The 20,989-nt window shown below is 38.3% G+C and overlaps 1 protein-coding gene across 1 annotated transcript; it reads right to left on the bottom strand.

The window, feature by feature from the left end:
* Window positions 1–1,375: 1,375 nt before the first annotated feature.
* On the bottom strand, window positions 1,376–19,410 carry LOC142339582 (uncharacterized). Its single transcript, XM_075389723.1, has 3 exons — window positions 7,150–19,410; window positions 6,646–6,858; window positions 1,376–1,653 (listed from the first exon to the last, which is right to left on the bottom strand). Exons 1-3 carry the CDS (start codon window positions 19,266–19,268, stop codon window positions 1,383–1,385), a joined length of 12,603 nt encoding a protein of 4,200 aa, XP_075245838.1. The 5' UTR covers window positions 19,269–19,410; the 3' UTR covers window positions 1,376–1,382.
* Window positions 19,411–20,989: the final 1,579 nt, after the last annotated feature.

Raw genomic sequence — 20,989 nt, 5'->3', positions numbered from 1 at the left:
TTCATAAGAGATTATTTACAATACATAAAAACTAATTCATATTTTAAAAAATTAAATGCCTTCCGAAAGGACATAACTCACCCATTTGAATTGTTCTCAGATGCCTACGATGCGAAATATTAATCATAAACCTCATCATTAATCTAGGGAGATCTAATGTATAGGTAAGATATATACGTATTGCCAATACCCAGTAACCGAGGATAAAAAAAGAAGTTATAAACATAATGATTGTTTTTCGATATTTGCAATGGAAATGCATTTCAAATTTAAAAACCGTTCAGAAGTTTCCTCATCTTAACTTTGATTGAGATTTCACTGTGTTTAGTGAAGAGAAAGCCAAGATGTTTTTTGTCCGTCTTTTTCCGGGAATTTTTTGAAATTTGTTCTCGTTAACACAAGTTTGTAGGTAGAAAATTTTACAGTCATTTGACAGGTTTTCATCAATAATATCGTCAGCTCATAAATATGTGGTTCCTGGCTTTTGTGTAGATTTTATTCTTTTCACGTAAATTTGGGTCAAGTTTTTCAATGAAGATGATAATCGTAAGTAATCAGTTTCTTTGGCATCAATAGGTTGTAGAATAAATTTGTTTGCCACTCCGTAAGCTTGGACACCATATTGAAATTTTTGCCGCGAACATGTCTCTATTAACTTGATCGACCCGGTAGAACTCAGCTGTAAAGTTTAAGAATAATTCTATTGATAATTACAAAAATCTTTAAAAAATAATTAAATTAAACTAAATTGAAGGCTTTTTGTTTTTCGTAACAGTTTTATGGCTACTTTGGAGAAGCATTCAATTTTTTTTGCCAATTCTCCAGTATTGCTTGTGTCTTGGATTTGCTTTCATTTTTTGTAGTCTGCGCGTTTAAGTAAATGCCTGTTTGTTTTTTTACCCTTGGGAGTTTTGTTTAATGGGGGAAACATAATTTTTGTTTGATGAGGCCTTAATTTGAAAATTTACAAAAGTGCATATTCCTATAATGGCGTCAATGAAAAGTTGTTGTCATAAAAAAGCTTTTAGTCATAAAAAATTCTCAAAATATCCTTTAAAAAGCGGGAAAACGAAACGCAAAACCTAATTTTATAAACATTACAGTAAATAAATCTGAAAATATCATTTTCTAGTGATCGGTTATTTATGGGAAAGTTGAGAGATGGAAATTTATGCTGAAAAGTAATACTAAAATTTACTCCTAAAATTCTAAGTTGGTACAGGTAATAAAAATCGTAAAAATGAGCATGTAAGTATTGCAAATGTTCAGCGAAAACTCCATATCAGATAAATTGCATTCTCTTTTGTTGCAGGTTCTTTTCTACATACTTATTGCTTGACTACATCTGATCAAAACTTTTGATATTAGTTACTTTTTTAAATTTATTTTTTGTTGCGTTTTACTTTCACATCTTTGTTCGTAAGAGACGTTGTTTCACTGCTACCATTTGAAGAACTGCTGCCTTTTAAGTTTTCATATTTGTGTTTACCACTATTTTTTGTTAAATCTGACTGATTTTGTTGCTCACTTCTGTTCCGATCTGCGCTCTTTTCTTCGCTCGCTGACGAATTTGAAGATGAAGTTGAACTTGTTTGAGAGGTGTATGTTGTGTTTGAACTTGTTCCTGCCTCCGTTGTGCTTTGGTCACGTGATCTTTTTTAGTTGGAGAAATGTGCAAAAAATTTCTATCATCTGCCATTTCACTATATAAATTATTCTCGGAATTATAACGCTCTTAAATTTTGGTTTGTGCCGGTCAAAAATTAACATGATAAAAACCTGACCAGAGTATCCAGGCTTAGAACTCGACATAAGTTAAGACCATGCTCGAACTCTTCAACAGACACTAGCTAGACTTGTGATGCTGGATCGTGCGTTTATATTTTATTGACCACCTTACAATAGAATTCAAAACTCTTATTTTCAGAATATTGTAGCATTTTGGATAACTCAGTAGTGTTCTATTATATTACAATTTTTTGGATACGCCCGATTCGCAAGTTATCCTAGTTTGATTTGGCACACTTAAGCAACCTTAACCCAAACAAATTTTGGGGCCTCTTTATTGGTGTGTAACTCAATTTTAATGGCATACTAAAGCACACTAATTTTGCTTGACGGCAGAAGCAATGCTCTAGTTGATTTATTTAGAAAGACTGATACATTTGCTTTTTGGCTTCGAGAGTAAAACCTAGGACGAGTTGCGCGACCTAAGCCAGCTCTGATCAGACCATCCAGACCAAAATCGGTTCTGATCAGTCAGGCTTGAGTCGCGCACTAGAGGTGCCCGACCGACTGGAGTTACGCACGGGGTGCCAGATCCATTTCGATCACGCACTGGGGGTACCCTGACAGACACTTTTAACTGTTGAGGCAGCAGTAATCATTGATATACTAAAATATTTTCAGATAAATAGACGTCATTTTATGTGTATGGCTTTTGTGTTCTTCTGTAAAACAAGTTCATTCCAAACAATAAGAATTACAGTTCGACAGCAATTACCAAAACTTAGTCTTTTGCGTAGTCTTGATATTCCTCAAGTAAAATATTCCTCAAGAAACTCTCTCCAAAGTAACAGTCATCTTGGGGGTTAAATATCTCTTTTTTGCGGGGGACTGGTTGTTTTTTCGGTTGGACCTCTTCGTTCTGAGCAGGCTTCTGTAAATGTTTCTAATCAGACCGTACATTCTCTGGAAAGAACTGTGAACAAACTATCCAGACCACACTACACAACTATCTAGACCCTAGACCACGCTGTTTTATCTAGACCTTAGACAGTGCAGATTTTCCATACCTTAGCTAGTGCAGTGATCAGACGTGCACACTCAGGATTGGGTCCTAATCAGACTGTCCTGACCGTAGATAATGCTGCCAGAATCTCTGGAGCAGTCCCACTATACCCCCGTGCGGAACCTAAGTTGGTCTGATCAGGGGTGGCTTTGGTCCTGCACTTCATCCTGGGAGATAGGTCAGCTGTTTAATTTACCGACTTTTTGAAATTGTCTTGAAAGTTTTATTTCGAAATTCAGAACTACAGTGCAATTTTCTTGTTATTGAGTACTGCTGCTTCCAAAAAGCACGCGACATCATTAGACGTGTAGTCTAATTATAAAAAGATAATTTTTGTTCCACTCAAAAGATCTAGATGATATATGACCAATATATTTGGTACTGAAATTTCTCTCGATGCCATCTCTGGCTGCGTCTGCTTTTATCGTTGTTTAGATTTTGCATAAATCCAATGCAGCTAGTATGTTTTTGTTTATTTTCTCCGAAATCTAATTAGACCTATTATCTCATGCTTATGCTTTATTGATTAAATTTTTGTCATTTTAGTTGAAAGTTTATTACAGGCAGCAATGGTTGATGAAAACTCTAGTTTTTGGGTTTAAAAGAATTCGGGCTGTCTTTCTCCTAACCTGCAAGAGAAGGTGTGCGTCATATCTAGTTATCAGTTACATATATTCTTCTTATTCAACTAGTCATGAGATAGTGAAATGAAACAATAATAGTATTTTTACATTCGACAATCAAATAATTTAACGTTTGAAAGAAAACTACTAGCTTTCCTATTGTATAGCTTTTGCAAGCAGATACTGCCACAAATAGTTAGCATTGTTTGCTGTCGGAGTTATTATTAAACTGTTTGAACGCCACTGAAATTTGATTCTAAGTTGATATCACAGATTTCTATTTCTTGCCAGGGGTAACAGAGGCATTAAGAAATTGACTGTCAAGCTTGAAGAATAACAAATTAAATAACTTGAATCACATAGAAAATGAGAAGAGAAACGAAAAGATGATCAAAAGTTTTAAAAACTGAGATATTTTGTGATGAGATAGTGAAACGAAACAACAATAGTAGTTTTACATTCGACAATCAAATAATTTCATGTTTGAAAGAGTACTACTAGAGACCTCAGAATTCCCCTAAAACTAACAAAAATTGGATTGAATTTGAAAATTCGATATACTTTCTGATCATTCCTTCACAATCTTGATTTGTCACTTAGTATTGTTTTTGTTTGTGATGAGATAGTGAAATGAAGCAATAATAGTATTTTTACAATCGAAAATCAAATAATTTCATGTTTGAAGGAACACTACTAAAGACCTCATAATTCCTCCAAAACTAACAGAAATTGGTTGGAATTTGAAAATTCAAAGTATTTTCTGATCATTCCTGTTCAATCCTGGTTTGTCGCTTACACCCTAAAACGCAAATTAGTAATTCAGTTTTGCCCAGAGTTTTATAAATTAAGTTACGATTGCGCAGTTTGGATGCAATCCTCCGCCCCCCCCCCCAAAAAAAAACAATTTTATTAACTTAAGGTGATATTTTAGAGAAGCAATAAAGTTGTTTAATTTACAAGTTGAAATCAAAAGATTGAACTTTAGACCAGCTTTGAAGTTTTGCATTGCTCGTAAATTTAACTTTGTTTCAGAGCGGATGTGCAAAAACTCCGAAGCAATTTTAGTCGACCATTTTTTTGAATCAGGTCTAATCGACAGGGCTTTGTTAAAAACTATCTATAAACTTACCTAACTTAAAAAGATTGGTTAACTTTTTGCACTTGCAGCTGCTGCTTTATTTTTTAGTTCATAATTGGTTCATTGGTTGTGGTGGTTCAACTTCTAAGAACTCTCCTTCACACCATAAGTATTTGCCTTCAAAACAGTTTCTATGGATCGCATAGCTAGAGACTAGTGAGCTGAAAGGCTCTAAGTGCACTTAATGCCCGCGCTGACTGTTATCCCGGTTTTGAGGCTTCGTTTGAGATCAATTAAACATAGACAGGATGAGCATTCTTGGTAATCATCCACAGAATTTATATAGATTCAAACAGGGCACACAATATTTCTGATTGATTTTGCAATGATTAGTAGGAATCATTTACGATTTTTCTTGATTAGTAGGAACCATAAATGATCTTTGCATGATTTGTAAGAACAATTTATAATCTTCCGATGCTAAGAACCATATATAATTGTTGATTGTTGGCGAAAAAAAAACAAAAGTGAACGAATCAGCTTTCCTATTGTATAGTTTTTGCAAGCAGGTACTGCCGCGCATAATTAGCATTGTGTGCTGTCGGAGTTAATATTAAACTGTTTGAACACTACTGAAATTTTACTCCAAGTTGATATCAGATTTCTTTTTCTTGCCGTTGGTAACAGAGGCATTAAACAATTGACTGTCAAGCTTGAAGAACAACAAATTAAATAATTTGAATCACATAGAAAATGAGAAGAGAAACGAAAAGATGATCAAAAGTTTTAAAAACTGAGATATTTTGTGATGAGATAGTGAAACGAAACAACAATAGTAGTTTTACATTCGACAATCAAATAATTTCATGTTTGAAAGAGTACTACTAGAGACCTCAGAATTCCCCTAAAACTAACAAAAATTGGATTGAATTTGAAAATTCGAAATACTTTTTGATCATTCCTTCACAATCTTGATTTGTCACTTACTCCTTAAAACGCAAATTAGTAATTCAGTTTTGCCTAGAGTTTTGTACAATAAGTTACGATTGCGCAGTTTGGATGCAATCGCCCACCCCCCCCCCCCCCCCCAAAAAAAAAACAATTTTATTAACTTAAGGTGATAATTTAGAGAAGCAATAAAGCTGTTTAATTTACAAGTTGGAATCAAAAGATTGAATTTCAGACCAACTTTGAAGTTCTGTTTTGTCGTAAATTTAACTTTGTTTCAGAGTTGAAGTGCAAAATCTCCGAAGCCATTTTAGTTGACCAATTTTTTTAAGTCAGGTCTAATCGACATGGCTTTGTTAAAAACATCTCTAAACTGACCTATCTAAAAAAATTGGTTATTTTGTTGCACTTTCAGCAGTTGAATTTTTTTACACCCATTGCGTGTAGATAATCACAAGCCGTTCTTTCTCGTTGGAAAAAAAAATTGCGTGATAATATTCATGATACTCATGATCCTAATAGTCTTCATACTGAAGCTACTTTGTAGGTAGTTACCACAAAGCCCATTTAGCTCAGTGGTTACGACTTGCAACGTAAATTAAATTGTTAAAAGTACGCATGCAGATATTCGACATTTGAAGCAAACCTTGAAGGCGGGACTTTTGATGAATATAATGTTCCTCGTGCAGTTATTTTACTCTAAAATTAAAACTAGCCAGTGTAATTTCAGACGTGAACAGAGTGCAAGCCATCCAGAGAAACAGTGTTTTTAGACCAATTCAGTGCTGATTTGGTCTGCGAGCAACCTCCGGTCGGTAACAAAACGTTGAGCAAAAGAAACTTCATTTGGCCACTCAAAAGGAAAAGGCCAACACTAACCGGAATCTCCATTGTGAGATTCTAATTGAATTTGATTTCTAAATTCAATTGTGATTAGCAGCATTTTACTACACAAAGGTTTGTTTTAACTGCAAAAAATCTTGATCGTCTGATATGAGACATCTCTTCTGATATTATGAGACATCTCGTCCGATATTACTCTATCTAATTTTTGAGAATCCTAAAGTGTATGTGGCCTAAATAATTAGTTTTTTATGTATTAAACTTAATGAATACTTTTAACGCCATCCGTTTGCAGCATAAAATATACTCTCACAAAGAGCTGGACAATTGATAATGCAATCAAAAACTTGAGCACATTTCACCTTGAAACTTTTGATGTGCGGTTCGTTAGGGTTCGATTTTTGCCCGCGTCTGATTGGGGTGCCGTTGATTTGGACTGCTCCTCATATGTCGGTTCTTCTGCGATTGTTGACTCGACAAAATTTGACGCAACTTTCCTTTCAGAAACACCCGCAGACAAAATTTCGGGCGCCGAAGACGAACTTCCATCATCAACATGTTGTTGTTTTTGTTCCCTAATTTAGACGCATCGACTTTTAGATTAAAAAACCAGGCTCACCTATCAAATAATGCTATACCCAGGCTCAACGCCCCCCTCCCCCTCCAGGTAGAATATTTCAATATATGGTAAATTTTTCACCATCTTAATGGTATGTAATTTCTGCAATAGCGCTAGCTGACCTCTTATCAGCATAGCCAATTCATTATGACCTCAAAAACACACATTATTTTGTTCACAAAAGGCAATACTTTTGTTCACGGCAGGAAGTAAACAATTCTGGCTTTCCATAAGTCGATGTCTAAACCTTTGTTGTGATTTATCATCAACCGACAACGTGCTTTCTTCTTCATTTTCAACCTCTCCTATAGATTCCTGGTTATCCCGAGGGGTCGTCAATTCCCCCTTTTCAGAAACTCGGCTCATCTTGTTAACATTGTTCGCACTCGGATGCAATGACTTCTCATTGGTCGGGGTGACTGTCGGGGTTCCGGGTCTCGAACTATCACGATTGGAACCTAACGACTGCTGAGAATTCCTTCTGTTCAAACATGACGCGGCAGAATTTCTGGGTGTTTTCGGATATTCACCATTAAATAAGTCTTCATTTGAGATAAGCGAGGTTTTCCGCTGGTTCAACTTCCGGTTCCGTATTTCACCATCACTAGGGAAGCTTTTAGTTTTACCAATTGGTATATAGTCACTAGTATCAGCTTGTGAAAGATCGGCTATCTGGCTGATTCGATCATGTGACGAGGCACTGAAGGGTTTTGAAAATACTGTGTAGTCGTTACTTCCCCCCGACCTGACACTGTCAACTGCCGTATTGCTTACACCCCCACTTGTGGCTAGACTATACCTCCTCGGGGCCATGGTTTGCTGGGGCAAATTCATGTAATAATTTTTCTCTTTATGATCAGGTTCCCTTACGTCATGGTGGGAGCCCCTTCTGGGAACCGCTTCATAATCGGAAGATTGCATTGTCGTTTCGATCTCATTTCGGATTGTAATTGAACCTTCATCGTCTGTTTCTTGTCCATAATTAGTAGCTGACGACTTTGACTTTACGTAATAATTACTCACTGCAGAAATAATGCTTACGTAATCTTCCTTTCTCGCAGTACCAATTGCGTCATTTTTGCTAATTGACGGAGTTGTAAGCTCGGTCTCTGATGCGTTATTCTCGGTTTTAGAATTATCTGCTACAATTGGGGCGTTTTTTGAGTAGTCTGGGGCTTGGCTAACAGAGCTAGTATATGATTTCACCGCCTTCGCGCTCGGATCGAATGATAAATTACTGCTTTTTGACCAATAAGTTTGCCTCTCGGCAGTTCGACCTCGCGTCTCGCTGTTGACGTCATTCGACCTTTTCGGGCTTTCACTTTTTTGTGATTGGCTCTCGCTTTTGATTGCACCTCCAAAAATAGGCGTGCAAGTTTGAACAACAGAACCTGACCTTGAATGACCTTGAAAGGATCCATTTTTGGAACCTGAAATGTCATGACTCAAATCTCCGTTGATTGTTGTTCCAAAATTGCCAGATGATACTTTGCTCTTTTCGTTAACAGTGCTCGTTTTTGAAGTGTTCGCGAGTTTTAAGTCGTTGCTCATTTGCTCATCTTCGCTCAAACTTGGAACAGTTTCAATTAAGGAAATTGAGCGTCTTGTTGAACTGGATCGAACGGCTGATTTTGATTTTTCAGATTTTTGCTCTGTTTGAGACGGTAAAGTTCCGACACGAGACGTTGACTTGTCGTTCGAGTCGTTATCTCCATAATCGGACACTCTTTCCATAGGAGAACCGGCTGTTCTCTCGGCTACACTTTCAGTCGATCCGTGTTGTGATTTTGTCTGCTTAATTCCAGCTGTTATCGTTTCAGAACCCTCCGAAAGACTGTCGATTGAGACTATTGATTGGGTTCCATTTTTAACCATTCCATCAGTTGGTGCTAGGATTTCTTGGTAGGAATCGCTGCCGGCTCTTGTATCATTCAGCTTCTCCTTGTTAAATTCAACAATGGTAAAGGAACTTTCGTTACTAGGGTTTGAGTCTTTGGTCGAGACCCGATCTTTCGACAGTCCTTCTGACTCTGTGGAAGCGTTCGACGCTTTTACTGAAACGTTTCGTTCCAAATCTGTCTGGGTATCAGAAATTTTTGAAGAAACAAAATCTTTTGAAATTTGTTCTGAACAAGTAAATGTTTTCGACTCTATCGGAGAATTAGGACCTTTTGAATTATTTTCTACCACAGTTTGTGATTCTTTTGTACAAATAAAATCTCTTGAAATTTGTTCAAACTCTGTCACAGACTTCGACTCTTTGGAAGAAACAAGGTCTTTCGAAATATGTGCAGCATCTGTAATGTGACCTGAATCCTTTATCGATCCAAAATCTCTTTGAAAACCATCTACGTCTGTCACAGGGTCTGAGTTGTTCGAAGAAATAATCTCTTTGGAAACAGGTTCTAAATCCACAAACAATTTTGACTGTTTCTTCGATTTGAGGTCAATTGAAAGTTCCTCTCGTTCGGTCATAGGCTTTGACTCAGTTGTAGAAATGAAATCTTTCGAAAATTTTTCTACTTCCACTTCTGTCGGAGCTTTTGACTGTTTTTGGGAATTAGAATAATTAGAAACTTCGTCTATTTCATCCCTAAATTTCAACTCCTGCACAGAGGGACGATCTCCCATAAATTTTGACTCTCTTGAGGAAACAAGATCTTTTGAAACCTCTCCTAATTCTGTGTTAGTTTTGGACTCTTTCGTAGAAACAAGTTTTCTAGAAACCTCGTCTTCTGCATTGGGTTTTGACTTTTCAGAGGAAACGAGGTCTTTTGAAACATCCACTTCCTCTGTCGTAAATGTCGACTCTTTTGTTGAAACAAGGTCTTTAGAAACTTCCCCAGTTGCCATAGTTTTCGAAATACTTGTAGAAGCACGATCTCTTGAAACTTCAGGTACTTCTTTCACAGCTTTGAAATCTTTCGTAGAAACAAGTTCTTTTGAAAGTTCTCCTGATGTTATGGGTTTCGAATTTTCTGCGGAAGCAAGATCATTTGAAAGTTCTGCGTTTGTCATAGATTTGGACTCTTTCGTAGAAACAAGATCTCTTGAAACTTCTTCTTCTGATGTCATCGGTTTCGACTTTTTGGCGGAAACCAGATCTCTTAAAATTTCTACATCTGTCACATCTTTGGAATTTTTTGTAGAAACCAGATCTCTTGAAAATTCTTCTTCTTTAATAGGTTTCGACGTTTCTGCGGAAACAAGATGTCTTGTACTTTCTACATCTCTCAAAGGTTTGGAATTTTTCATAGAAACAATTTCTCTCGAAATATCTTTTTCTCCCATGAGTTTTGATTTTTCTGTGGAAACAAGATCTTCTGAAACTTCTACGTCTGCCATAGTTTGGGAGTTTTTTGTAGAAACATGATTTTTAGAAACTTTGTCTTCTGCCAAACGTTCGGAATTTTCTACGGAAAACAGATCTCTTGAGATTGCTACATCTGTCAACGCTTCGGACTTTTTTGTAAAAACAAGATCTCTTGAAAGTCCTTCTTCTCTCATAGGCTTCCACTTTTCCGCACAATAAAGATTTTCTGAAACATCTACCTCTGTCATGCTTTTCGAGTCATTTGTAGAAACATGATCACTTGATGGATCTCCGTCTCTGATAGGTTTAGACTTTTCAACGGAAGCAAGATCACTTGGAGTTTCTACCTCTGTCATAGCTTGAGACTCTTGCGTAGAAACATTATCTCTTGAAACTTCTTCTAAGGTCATAGATTTCGAATTTTGTTCGGAAACAAGATCATTTGGAAATTTAACTTCTGTCATGGTTATGGATTTATATGTAGATACGAGATCTTTCGATAATTCCTCTTGCTCGGTTGTAGTTTTTGACACCTTCGTAGAAATCAAATCATCTGAAAGTTCCTCTTCTCCTGTCATTGTCATAGACTTTTCTGTGGAAATAAATTCTTTTGAAACTTTCACATTTGTAATTGGTTTTGATTTTTTCCTAGAAGCAATGTCTTTTAAACCTTCTTCTCTCTTTGTCATTGCCATCGATTCATTAGTAGAAACGAAGTCTCTTGAAACTTCGTCTGCTTCTGTTATAACCTTCGACTCTTCTGTAGAATCTTTAGAAAAATCACTTTTTGTAGTGAATCTCAACTCTCTTGTAGAATGAAGATGTCTTGAAAGTTCAGATACTTCTATCATGGATTTGGACTCCTTCGTAGAAACAATTTCTCGTGAAACGCATTCTTTTGTTGACATAGCTTTCGATTTTTCTGTGGAAACAAGATCATTTAAAATTTCTCCGTCTGTCATAGTTTTGGACTCTTTCGTCGAGACAACATCTATTGACACTTCTTCTTCTGCTGTCATAAGTTTCGAGTTTTCCGCGGAAAGAAGACAATTTGAAACTTCTAGTTCTGTCATATTTTTTGACTCTTTCGTTGAAACTAGATCTCTTGAAAGTTCTTTTTGTTCTGTTAGTGCTTGAGACGATTTTGTAGAAACACAGTCGTTGTAAATTTCTGTTTCTGTTATAATTCTCGACACTTTCTTATGTGCAAGATCTCTTGAAGCTTCTGCTACTTCTGTCATAGCTTTCGACTCTTTGGTAGAAACTATGTCCTCAGAACTTTCTGATTCTGTCATAGGTTTGAAATCACTCGTAGAAAGAAGATCTCTTGAAAGTTCTCTCTCTTCTTTCATAGATTTTGACTTTTCTGAGGAAGCAGGATCAATTGAACATTCCATTTCTGTCAATGGTTTCGAGTCTTTCATGGAATCTTTTTTGTTTGTAACTTCTTCTACGTCTTTCATAGTTTTCGATTCCTTCGTAGAGGAGGAAACTTCTTCTACTTCTGTCATAGTTTTCGACTCTTTCGTAGAAACAAGGTCTCTTGAAACTTCCTCTACCTCTGTCATAGTTTTTGACTCTTTAGTGGAAACTGTGATTTCTTTTTCTGTCACAGCCTTCGAAACTTTAGTAGATACAAAATCCCTTGAAAGTTCTTCTTCTGTCATAGGTATTGATGCCCCTGTAGAAATAAAATCTTTCGAAAAATCATGCACAACTGGTGTAGATATTGCTTCCTTAGTTGAAACCAGGTCTTTTGAATTTTTGTCTGAACCCGTCTCTTGTCTTGATTTCTTTGTAGAAACGCTATCCTGTGCTACCGGCTTGGATATCAATTCACGGCTGTTGGAGAGATTGTTTTTGCTATCAATTTTTGACCTTGATATATCACTAGCAGATTGATCACGTTCGGACGCTATCAAGCGACTAGCAACTTCGTTTGACCTTCTTCCAGTGCTTAAATGGCTCTTAGAAGCAGTCTTTTCAGTGTTTGAATACTGGTCAAAACTTTCGGACTGGTAAACATTTTCTAAGTGCGCTTTGATCTGTTTTCTAATGGCCGCAGCATTCGTGTGATCTGAACTGTTTAGTCTGGTTGTGTTTTCGTTATCAACTGTAGTTTTTCCACCATAGTCTAAATAATACGAGGCCGAAATATCAGCATGCTTGTCTTGCGCAGGGGGAACAGAACAATGGCTGTATGATTTGTCAACCAATTTATTCATATCTTCAATGTTCGAATCTTTGGATAGTGAAGTTTGTGAACAGATAACATCAGGCGAGGATCTTAACGTTTGTTTTGCTCTCAAAACTTCTCTACTACTTGAAGATTTTGAGTTTACTGCATCGAAACTTTTAACACTGAGTCTTGATTTGTGTGAACTCGCTTCGAGGTCTTTTTTGGTCTTTAAGATCAGATTTTCCGGACCAACAGTTTCATCACTGGTACGCACTTCACTGATACAACTGAGACCAGCGTTACTGATAACAACGCTCGAACTTTTTTCAAGATGACCTTGTTTTGAAGAGCCAGTTTTCTCTTCAATTAAGATCTCTGATGCATCATTTTCCTGCTTCCCTCTCTCATTTTGATCAAAAGATTCACGGGAAGAGCTGGTACCACATGCGCTACGCACTACACTTGCGCTCAGTGCTGAAGTACTTGTTCTGTGAATTGTCACTTGTTCTTGACTAGAAACCGATGAAAGCTGGCTTTTCTGTTCAATAGGTAAGCCTTCAAGCTCTGACCTGCTGGCAGCACTGGCCCCAGAAACGCTCTGTACCACACCTCCGCTGATTTCGGAGGGTTCTATCGGCTTCTGATTTGAGCCATCTGAGGAAATATCCTGACGAACATGACTCACAGGAACATCTGGAAAACTTCTAGTGGAACTGGATGTAAAATTGCTTTGTACTGCAAAAGCGCTGGTCTTGGTAAAGTTACTTTTCACACTCTCTGTCGGTTTTTGACACGAGAATACTGAAAGAGAAGATTTTTGAGCGTGATCTAAACTCTGTTCATGAGGTGGTTCACAGACTGAATAGACATCGGTAGCACTCTGTACAGCACTTGCACTGCTATATGAAGAACCAGTTTTCAGATTATCTGTAGGTTTCTGACCCGTAATATCGGTAGAATTACCATTTGAACAGTGACTTTCACTATAACCTTGAAAACTGCTTGTGAGACTCGTTTCAACATTGCTCCGTACAGCGCTAGCGCTCATTTTTGAAGAACCATTTTTTACACTTTCGGTCGGTTTCTGACTCAAGACATCTGAATGGGCAGTCTTTGGAGATGCTCTCAAACACCAGTCGTTTGTCTTGGTTGCGGATTGGACATCGGAAGCGCTCTGAACGGCACTTGCGCTAAGATCTGAGTGACCAGCTTCTAGAGTTGTCGTTGTTTTCTGGCAGGTAACGACTGAAGGATCATTTTGTGATGCGTTACTTGTACAAACATCTTGCACATTGCTCTCGGAGCCTGTTTCATTTTTGCTATGCACTGCACTGGGACTAACTTCTGAAAATCTAGTTTGAGCTCCCTCAGTATGTGCTTGGCTCAAGTCATCTGTATAAGTAGGTTGTTTCTGAGGCATATACAAATTTCTATCATGAGACTTAATTCCGGAGTTGACATCAGTAGCGCTTTCTACAACACTTGCACTGATATTTGATGCGCCTGCTTCCATATTTTCTAGTGGTTTCCGATCAGAAACTTCAGAAAAGTTTGTTTGTGAAGCACTTTTTTCACCCATATCTTGCAAAATGCTTGTGGAACTTTTTTCAACATTGCTCTGTACTGCACTTGCGCTGGCTTCGGAACGACCAGTTTTCACACTTTTTGTCGTCTTTTGACTAGAAATCTCAGATTGGGCAGGTTTATGAGCATCAGTCAGAACAAATTCACCAGACTTGAAGGTGGAATGGACTTTGTCGGCCTGAACTGCACCTGCACTAAGATCTGAGTGAACAGCTTCGAGAGTTGGCGCAACTTTTTGGCAAGTAACATCTGAATTGTCATGCTGCGATGCGTTACTTTTACTTACATCTTGCACACTGCTCTCGTAGCCTGTTTCAATATTGCTCCGTACTGCACTAGCGCTGACACCTGAGAATATAGTTTGAGCGCTCTCAGTCTGGGTTTGTCTCAAGTTATTTGAATGCACAGGTTTTTTTAGAGACGCATTCAAACTTGGGTCATGTGATTTGTTTGCGGAGTTAACGTCGGTAGCGCTCACTACAACACTTGCACTGATATTTGATGCGCCTGCTTCCATATTTTCTAGTGGTTTCCGATCAGAAACTTCAGAAAAGTTTGTTTGTGAAGCACTTTTTTCACCCATATCTTGCAAAATGCTTGTGGAACTTTTTTCAACATTGCTCTGTACTGCACTTGCGCTGGCTTCTGAACGACCAGTTTTCACACTTTTTGTCGTCTTTTGACCGGAAATGTCAGACTGAGCAAATTTATGAGCATCACTCAAACCAGATTCACCTGACTTATAAGCGGAACAGACATCAAGAGCACTGGCTACTGCACTTGCACTAATGCTTGAGCAGCCGGCCTCTTCTTTCTGTAAGTTTTTCTGTTCATCGATGGCTGAAGAATCCCCTGGTTGCATATCATTTGCGGTCACATCCTGCAAACTTTTTATGGAAAATGTTTCATTATTGCTTTGTACTGCACTAGCACTCAATTCTGAAAATCCAGTTTTTGGGCTTTTAGTTGATTTTCGACTCAGAACATCTGACAGAGTAGCTTTATGCGCATCATCCAAAGTATGCTCTTTTGAACTGCTCGAAATGGCACTAATGTCGCTATGTACTGCACTCAGGCTAGTTTTAGAGAGTCGAGATTGTGTTTTATGACTCGTGAAATCCGAATTTTTTGTACTCCCAAGTTCGCCTTGCAAACTGCTTATGGATCTTAAATCAGCCTTGCTCTGTGTTGTACATACGCTCACTTCTGATCGGCCGGTTTTTTGGCTCTTTACATGTTCTTGACTGGAAACCTCTGACAGAGGAACGCTTTGAGTTTCGTTCACAATCGGGTCACGTGACTTGCTGGTGGAACTGACATTAAAAGCACTCTGTACGCCACCAGTGCTCATTTCTGAGAGACCCGATTGCGCTTTTTCAATCAGCTTTTGACCCGTGAAGTCTGAACTACTTTTATGCTGGACACCTGCACCCTCAAGTTGCAAACTGCTCGTGGAACTTATATCAGCTCTGGTGTGTACTACACTTGAGCTGTCTTCTTGGAAGCCGGTGCGAACACTTTTTATTAGTTTTTGACTCGATACATCTGGCAAAGAATTTTTCTGAGAACCAACATCGTTCTCGTCACGTGACTGGCGATTTGAACTGACGTCTACAGCGCTATTTACGGCACTTGCACTGACCTCCGAGATTACGGAATTCACATTTTGTGTCGGTTTATGACTTGCGGCGTCTGACATTTTACCCTGTTGCGAACCAGTGTCGCTCTTTTGGTCAAATTTGCGGCTGAAACTTGTATCCATAACGCTCTCAACTTTACTTGTGCTCATTTCTGAAAGACCGCTGTGAACACTTTCTTTCAGCAGTTTTTGACTGGACATATCTGGTTGAACGTTAGAGCTCTGGAACCGATTGCTGCTCATAATTTGACCAGTTTCTGGGCTACTTGCAATCTTTTCACTGCGCTTTTCTGACAAGAAATCTAACTCAGAGCCCTTTTGCCCTTTAACGTCTAAAGTTTGACTCCCATCTTCTAAATTTTGACCACTGCTTGGGGCGCTTGCAACCGCGCTCTGACTCTCAACTGTTATTTCACTCGTGTTATTTTGTTGTTTACTTCCACTCACAACATCTAGAAGATCTCCATAACTTTTCGACATCTGATCTTTCGATCTTTTCTCCTCATTTTTAACAGACCCAGTCTTTGTTTGACTTTTACTGTGTGTCCGGCTAAGAGACTGGACACTGCATACGTTCGACAAACTTCGAACGCTGCTTCGCTCACTGGGTTCTGTAGATATTATTGACCTGATCTTGCCGTCTTCATAATATTTAAACTGTTTATCGTCTGCCGTTTGTTCTTGAGGTTGTAAATTTTTGTAAAAACTTTCAGTTGATTCAAAATCTCGCTCACTTTTACTGTAGTTGAGAGTTTTAGCTCTGCTCATGAAACTGAAGCAGTAATACTGAGATTCCGATTCTTTACTGGTTGGTCTTTCGCTTTGTTCAACCGATGATTGACCTTCGGGTTTAGTTCGAACGACGTTTTCGGAGTTTTCACTAAAGATGCGATCGTTTTTGTCTGGTTCAATCGATGACGTTTTTATTGGTTCCCTTTCAAAAGTCCCAATTGGTTCCCCGTCAAGGGCTGCCGCCATTGGTTCAATTTCAGGACTGTCAATTGCTTTGTTTTCAGGGGCTCCCATTGGTTCATTTTCAAGCCTTTCCATTGGTTCTTTTCCAAGCGGCGCTTCCATTGGTTCTTCATCAATCGGCGCTTCCATTAGTTCTTTTTCAATCGGCGCTTCCATTGGTTCATTTTCAAGCGTTTTTTCATCAATTGCAGTAATAGTTTTTTCGTCTTTATCAAAATTGCTGCCAACAAAATGCTGCGAACATTGCAAAGTCGTTTCATCCGTAAGTTGCGATTGATCACTTTCTTGCAATTTTCTGATTTCGGCCTGTTTGATCTCCCCGGTTTCCGACTCGTTCAGAGGATCATTGATTGTTAGGGACTCCTGCGTCGAAAGGGTTTCTGTGTTCGTTTTGATCCGAGAAGCCGTTCTCATGCTAGAAGCAGGCGTGCTTTGTTTCGATTGGCCACGACTGTCCTCTGATAGTCGTTTTAAGTTCGCCTGTTTTACGCTTGTTTGATTGGACAGTTTCGCTGTCAGTGGTTCTCTTACGTAATCCGATGACGAAATTGTTTCTCGTGATAATGCTTCTGACGCAGTCGGTTGTTCGATTTCCGAGTTCACAAACTGTTCGCTTTTGATCGCATCTTTTTCGGCAGTTTCGTTTTCTGCAATTTTCATACTGTTATCAGTTAAACGTTTAGCCGAAGTTTTGTGACCAGATGTTTCGTCTTTGGATCCGACGACCTTTCTGCTTACTGAACTTGAAGCTGTGAAATCGTAGTAAGGCATTGCGTCTTGTCTTTGGTTCCTCTCAGTTCTGGAATTTTCCGAAAGGGTGTCTCCGGCTTTTGATTGCGTAACCGGTTGCGCAACTACTTTTCCGTCATTCAACGTGGCAACTTCTATTGTCTCGGATGGACTTGATAGATCAGACATAGTTTCAGCTGTTAACGTTCCGCCTATTGATGATTCGATTAGATGTTGATCAAGCATTTTATTGTTGTCATCAACGTCGGTCAATGTTTCGTCTTTTTTGATTCCCGAATCAGCGGATTGTACGAAACTGGGTCCCGAGGAATGGGTTGTCGGGTTAATTTTTTGTTCGGTCGATTCCGGACTAAGATCGGTGGTCCTGGAAACTATCGCGGGATCCGTTTTGGATTCCTTGTCATCTGCAGCTTCTGAAACTTTCTCTCGTTGTGGTTTTATGATTTCAGCGTAGATGTGCTCATGAGAAGCTTGAGTTTCTGCTAATTGAGCGTCTGTTTCGTTTTCTGTTAGTTGAATGTCACTCTCTTTGCTTAGTTTATCAGACATTCTTTCTAACTTGTCATAATCAGACGTTTTATGCGATTGAGCTTTATTTGTCGAAACTTCAGTTGTGGTAACAGTTGGGCGGTTTGAATCTACAACAAAATCTTCATCTTCAATGTAAACTGAAGTGCTGTTCTCATTCAAATCATAACCTAACAACTGTTTGCCAACAATAGTCGAACCAGATTTAGAAGATTCCAAAGCTTCTGTAACTCGAACCAAGATATTCTGGTTTGCATAGGGAGGTTCGGTTGTTACTGGCTCTGTTTGTTCAGTTATTCTGGAAACTCGGGACGTGGTCGTATCAGTCGTGTCCAGATCGTGACCAGAGGTGCCACTGGACTCTGAGGTTTCTGGACTTTTGCTCGTAGTTGTGGTTCCACTTGTGCTCTGAGCTGCCGATTTTGGTTGTTCCTCGACGTTTAAAGCTTCTCGCATGTCTTCGTAATTTGAGAACGAAATGTTTTGCAGACTTTTGTCTGGTAACTGGTTTGACAGGTTTCTTTGGTCTGTATCGCCATCGTAAGACCTGGTCAAAGAATCGGAATCCTCAGTCGTTGACTTATCTCCGGATTTTTCAGTCAATTGATCGACATTTTCAGATGTTTGCACCTCTTCGTCCTTCGGACCTGGGTCCTGATGACTGGGGCGGTCTTTTGAGCTTCTATCAGTCGAAGTTAGTTGTTCGGGATAGCTCAGGTTACTATCAATTTTGCTCAATGTACTCTTACTTGTTTGCTGATCGCTTATACCAATCCCCGATTCTTGACTCTTTTGAGTTGCAAACCCCGCGGATTCTTGGACAACATTACCCTGCAGTTCCGAAGGTACCTCTCCATCCTGAAGTTGACCTTGAGATCCCGAAGATTCCTGCCTTATTTGTTCATTCAAATTTGCAAACTTTGCACTTGTCTGGTCTTGTGAACCCAGGGACTCTCGATGCGATTGACTTCCAGACGCTGCTTCCAAGTTTGACGAGGAGTTGATTGCTGTTAATCCCGCTTTCTTATCGTCGCCGGTGTACGAAGATGGCTCGAATGTCGGCATTGTCGTGTCGTGCGAAGTTGCCTCGTTTGACATAAGCGACTGACTTTCGGCCGTTGTATTTCGACCCGGCGACAGGTTCTCGGTCACCCGAATCGGGATTTGTAGCTCGTTCGTAACATCAGCGGTTTCGTCCTCGGCTTGCTCGGGTTTGATTGCTTTCACTTCAGTTGAACTCGGAATTGAAATGGTTGCTTGATCAGATCGCACCACACTTCCGCTTCTTTTGCAATTATCATCTGAAATTTCTTCTTTGCTCTGTTCTGATTGGCTCTTTAAATTTTGATCACGCATGTCCGAAAGTTCGCTTGGCCGACTATCAAAATTTGAATCCATAATTGATAATGTTTTAGCTGTAATTTGAGATTGAGATTCTTCCTTCTGCGATGATTTTGGAATCTTTTCCACGCTAGGAAGTGTATCAGGTAGTGAGGCGAGGGTTGAGAAGTTGGAAAGGGTGCTTGCATTTTCGCCGGTAGAGAAAGTTCGATCTTTTTTTAGCGTCTACTGACAATTCGCAGACCTCTAGAGGTTTCTCCTGAAATAATTCTTCAAAATGAAAACAAAGATGACTTGAAACATACCCCGTCCGCCCTCGTTATGAGGCAGCAGACAGAACACTTGATTTCAATGAATTATATTACTGAAGGGTTGAAAAAATTTAAAATTTCGAAGTTTTAGCCTCTGTTACGAATTTCAATGTCAGTTATGTAAAAATTGTCTCCTATTGCCACAAAAACAAAAAATAAAAATGATAAAAATTATCAGGACAAATATCGACTAACAATAAAAAAAATGATAAAACCCAAAATGATTGTCAAGCTTATTACTAAAAGTGTCTATGCGTTTCAATAACGCAGATGATGCTACACAAATGTTGATAAAAGCGAAAACCGGCTGATCTATGTGTTAAGTTTATTACAAACACTAATTTTCCTCCATGCAAAGCGTTCGAACTAAGCGTTTCTAGAAAACAAAAACCACATATTATGCAAACCAAAACGGCCAAAAAATTTCAAAAAAAACATAGACGAAAGACTTTATGAAATGGCTCGGATTAGAAAATTGACTACACTAAATAACATAATGAAACTCTTAATTAATTATGCTAATTAATTTGAAACAATAATGGGAAAATTATCAAGCGAAAAGTAACTGACAATAAAAACTAAGGATTCTGGTAAAATATTTCATTACGAACTGCGAATACAATTACAGGCAAAACTTTTGGACACAGTTAGTTCTCATTCAATTAACGGCTGCCAATTGACAGAAAAAGCGACAAAATGTTTCGTATTGAGATAAAGGAAACGAAATCAAGGACAAGGTAGATACGAAATTTCCTATAAAACATTTGAACAAAATTATCCACAAAAATGCTATTTCTCATCAATTTTTATGAAAAAAGGTTTATTACTGCATCTGTTCAGGCACCTACTTACTCAACACCTATCAAAAACTTAAACATAAAAAAATGCAAAAAAAACAGAAAAAGGGCACCAAAAAATTAAGGAACTGGTATTATTTATTTCAGTTAAAAGTGCTCTCTCTAATCTCCAATGATACCTTTTGGGAGTAAAACCTATAAAAACAGATTGCAGAAGAAAATTTATAGCGAGAAGTTTAAAATGAGCAAAAATTTTCGAAAAACCTTAAAAAACAGACAAGAATTGGCTAAAATTTGATTAAATTTACTCAAGTATCTTTAAAAATAATTTAAAAACAATAACAATTGTTTCAAGAGCCATCCAAAACCACTAAACAGCTAATTCGAACTACTGAACTCCCTAAATACTACAAAAAGTTGAAGAAGAATACAAAAAGTTGCTTGAAAAGCGTACAATATGGCAGAACTGCTACTTGTTTTATTAAACGATACAAACATATTCGACAGAAAAAAATGGAGTTTCAGCCAAAAAACCAAGAAACTGCTTTGAAAATGCTGTTCGTGATTAAAAATGCTCGCCTATCGAAAAATTTTTTACTTTTTACTTCTGCTTTTCTCGCTCACTCTCAGAAACAGCCTTATTTTTCGGCAATTTGACTTAGAAATTTTT

Source organism: Convolutriloba macropyga, chromosome 5, assembly GCF_964194025.1.
Source record: "Convolutriloba macropyga chromosome 5, txConMacr16.3, whole genome shotgun sequence".
Taxonomy (NCBI): domain Eukaryota; kingdom Metazoa; phylum Xenacoelomorpha; order Acoela; family Convolutidae; genus Convolutriloba; species Convolutriloba macropyga.
This window is presented reverse-complemented; position numbering and strand designations above follow the sequence as displayed.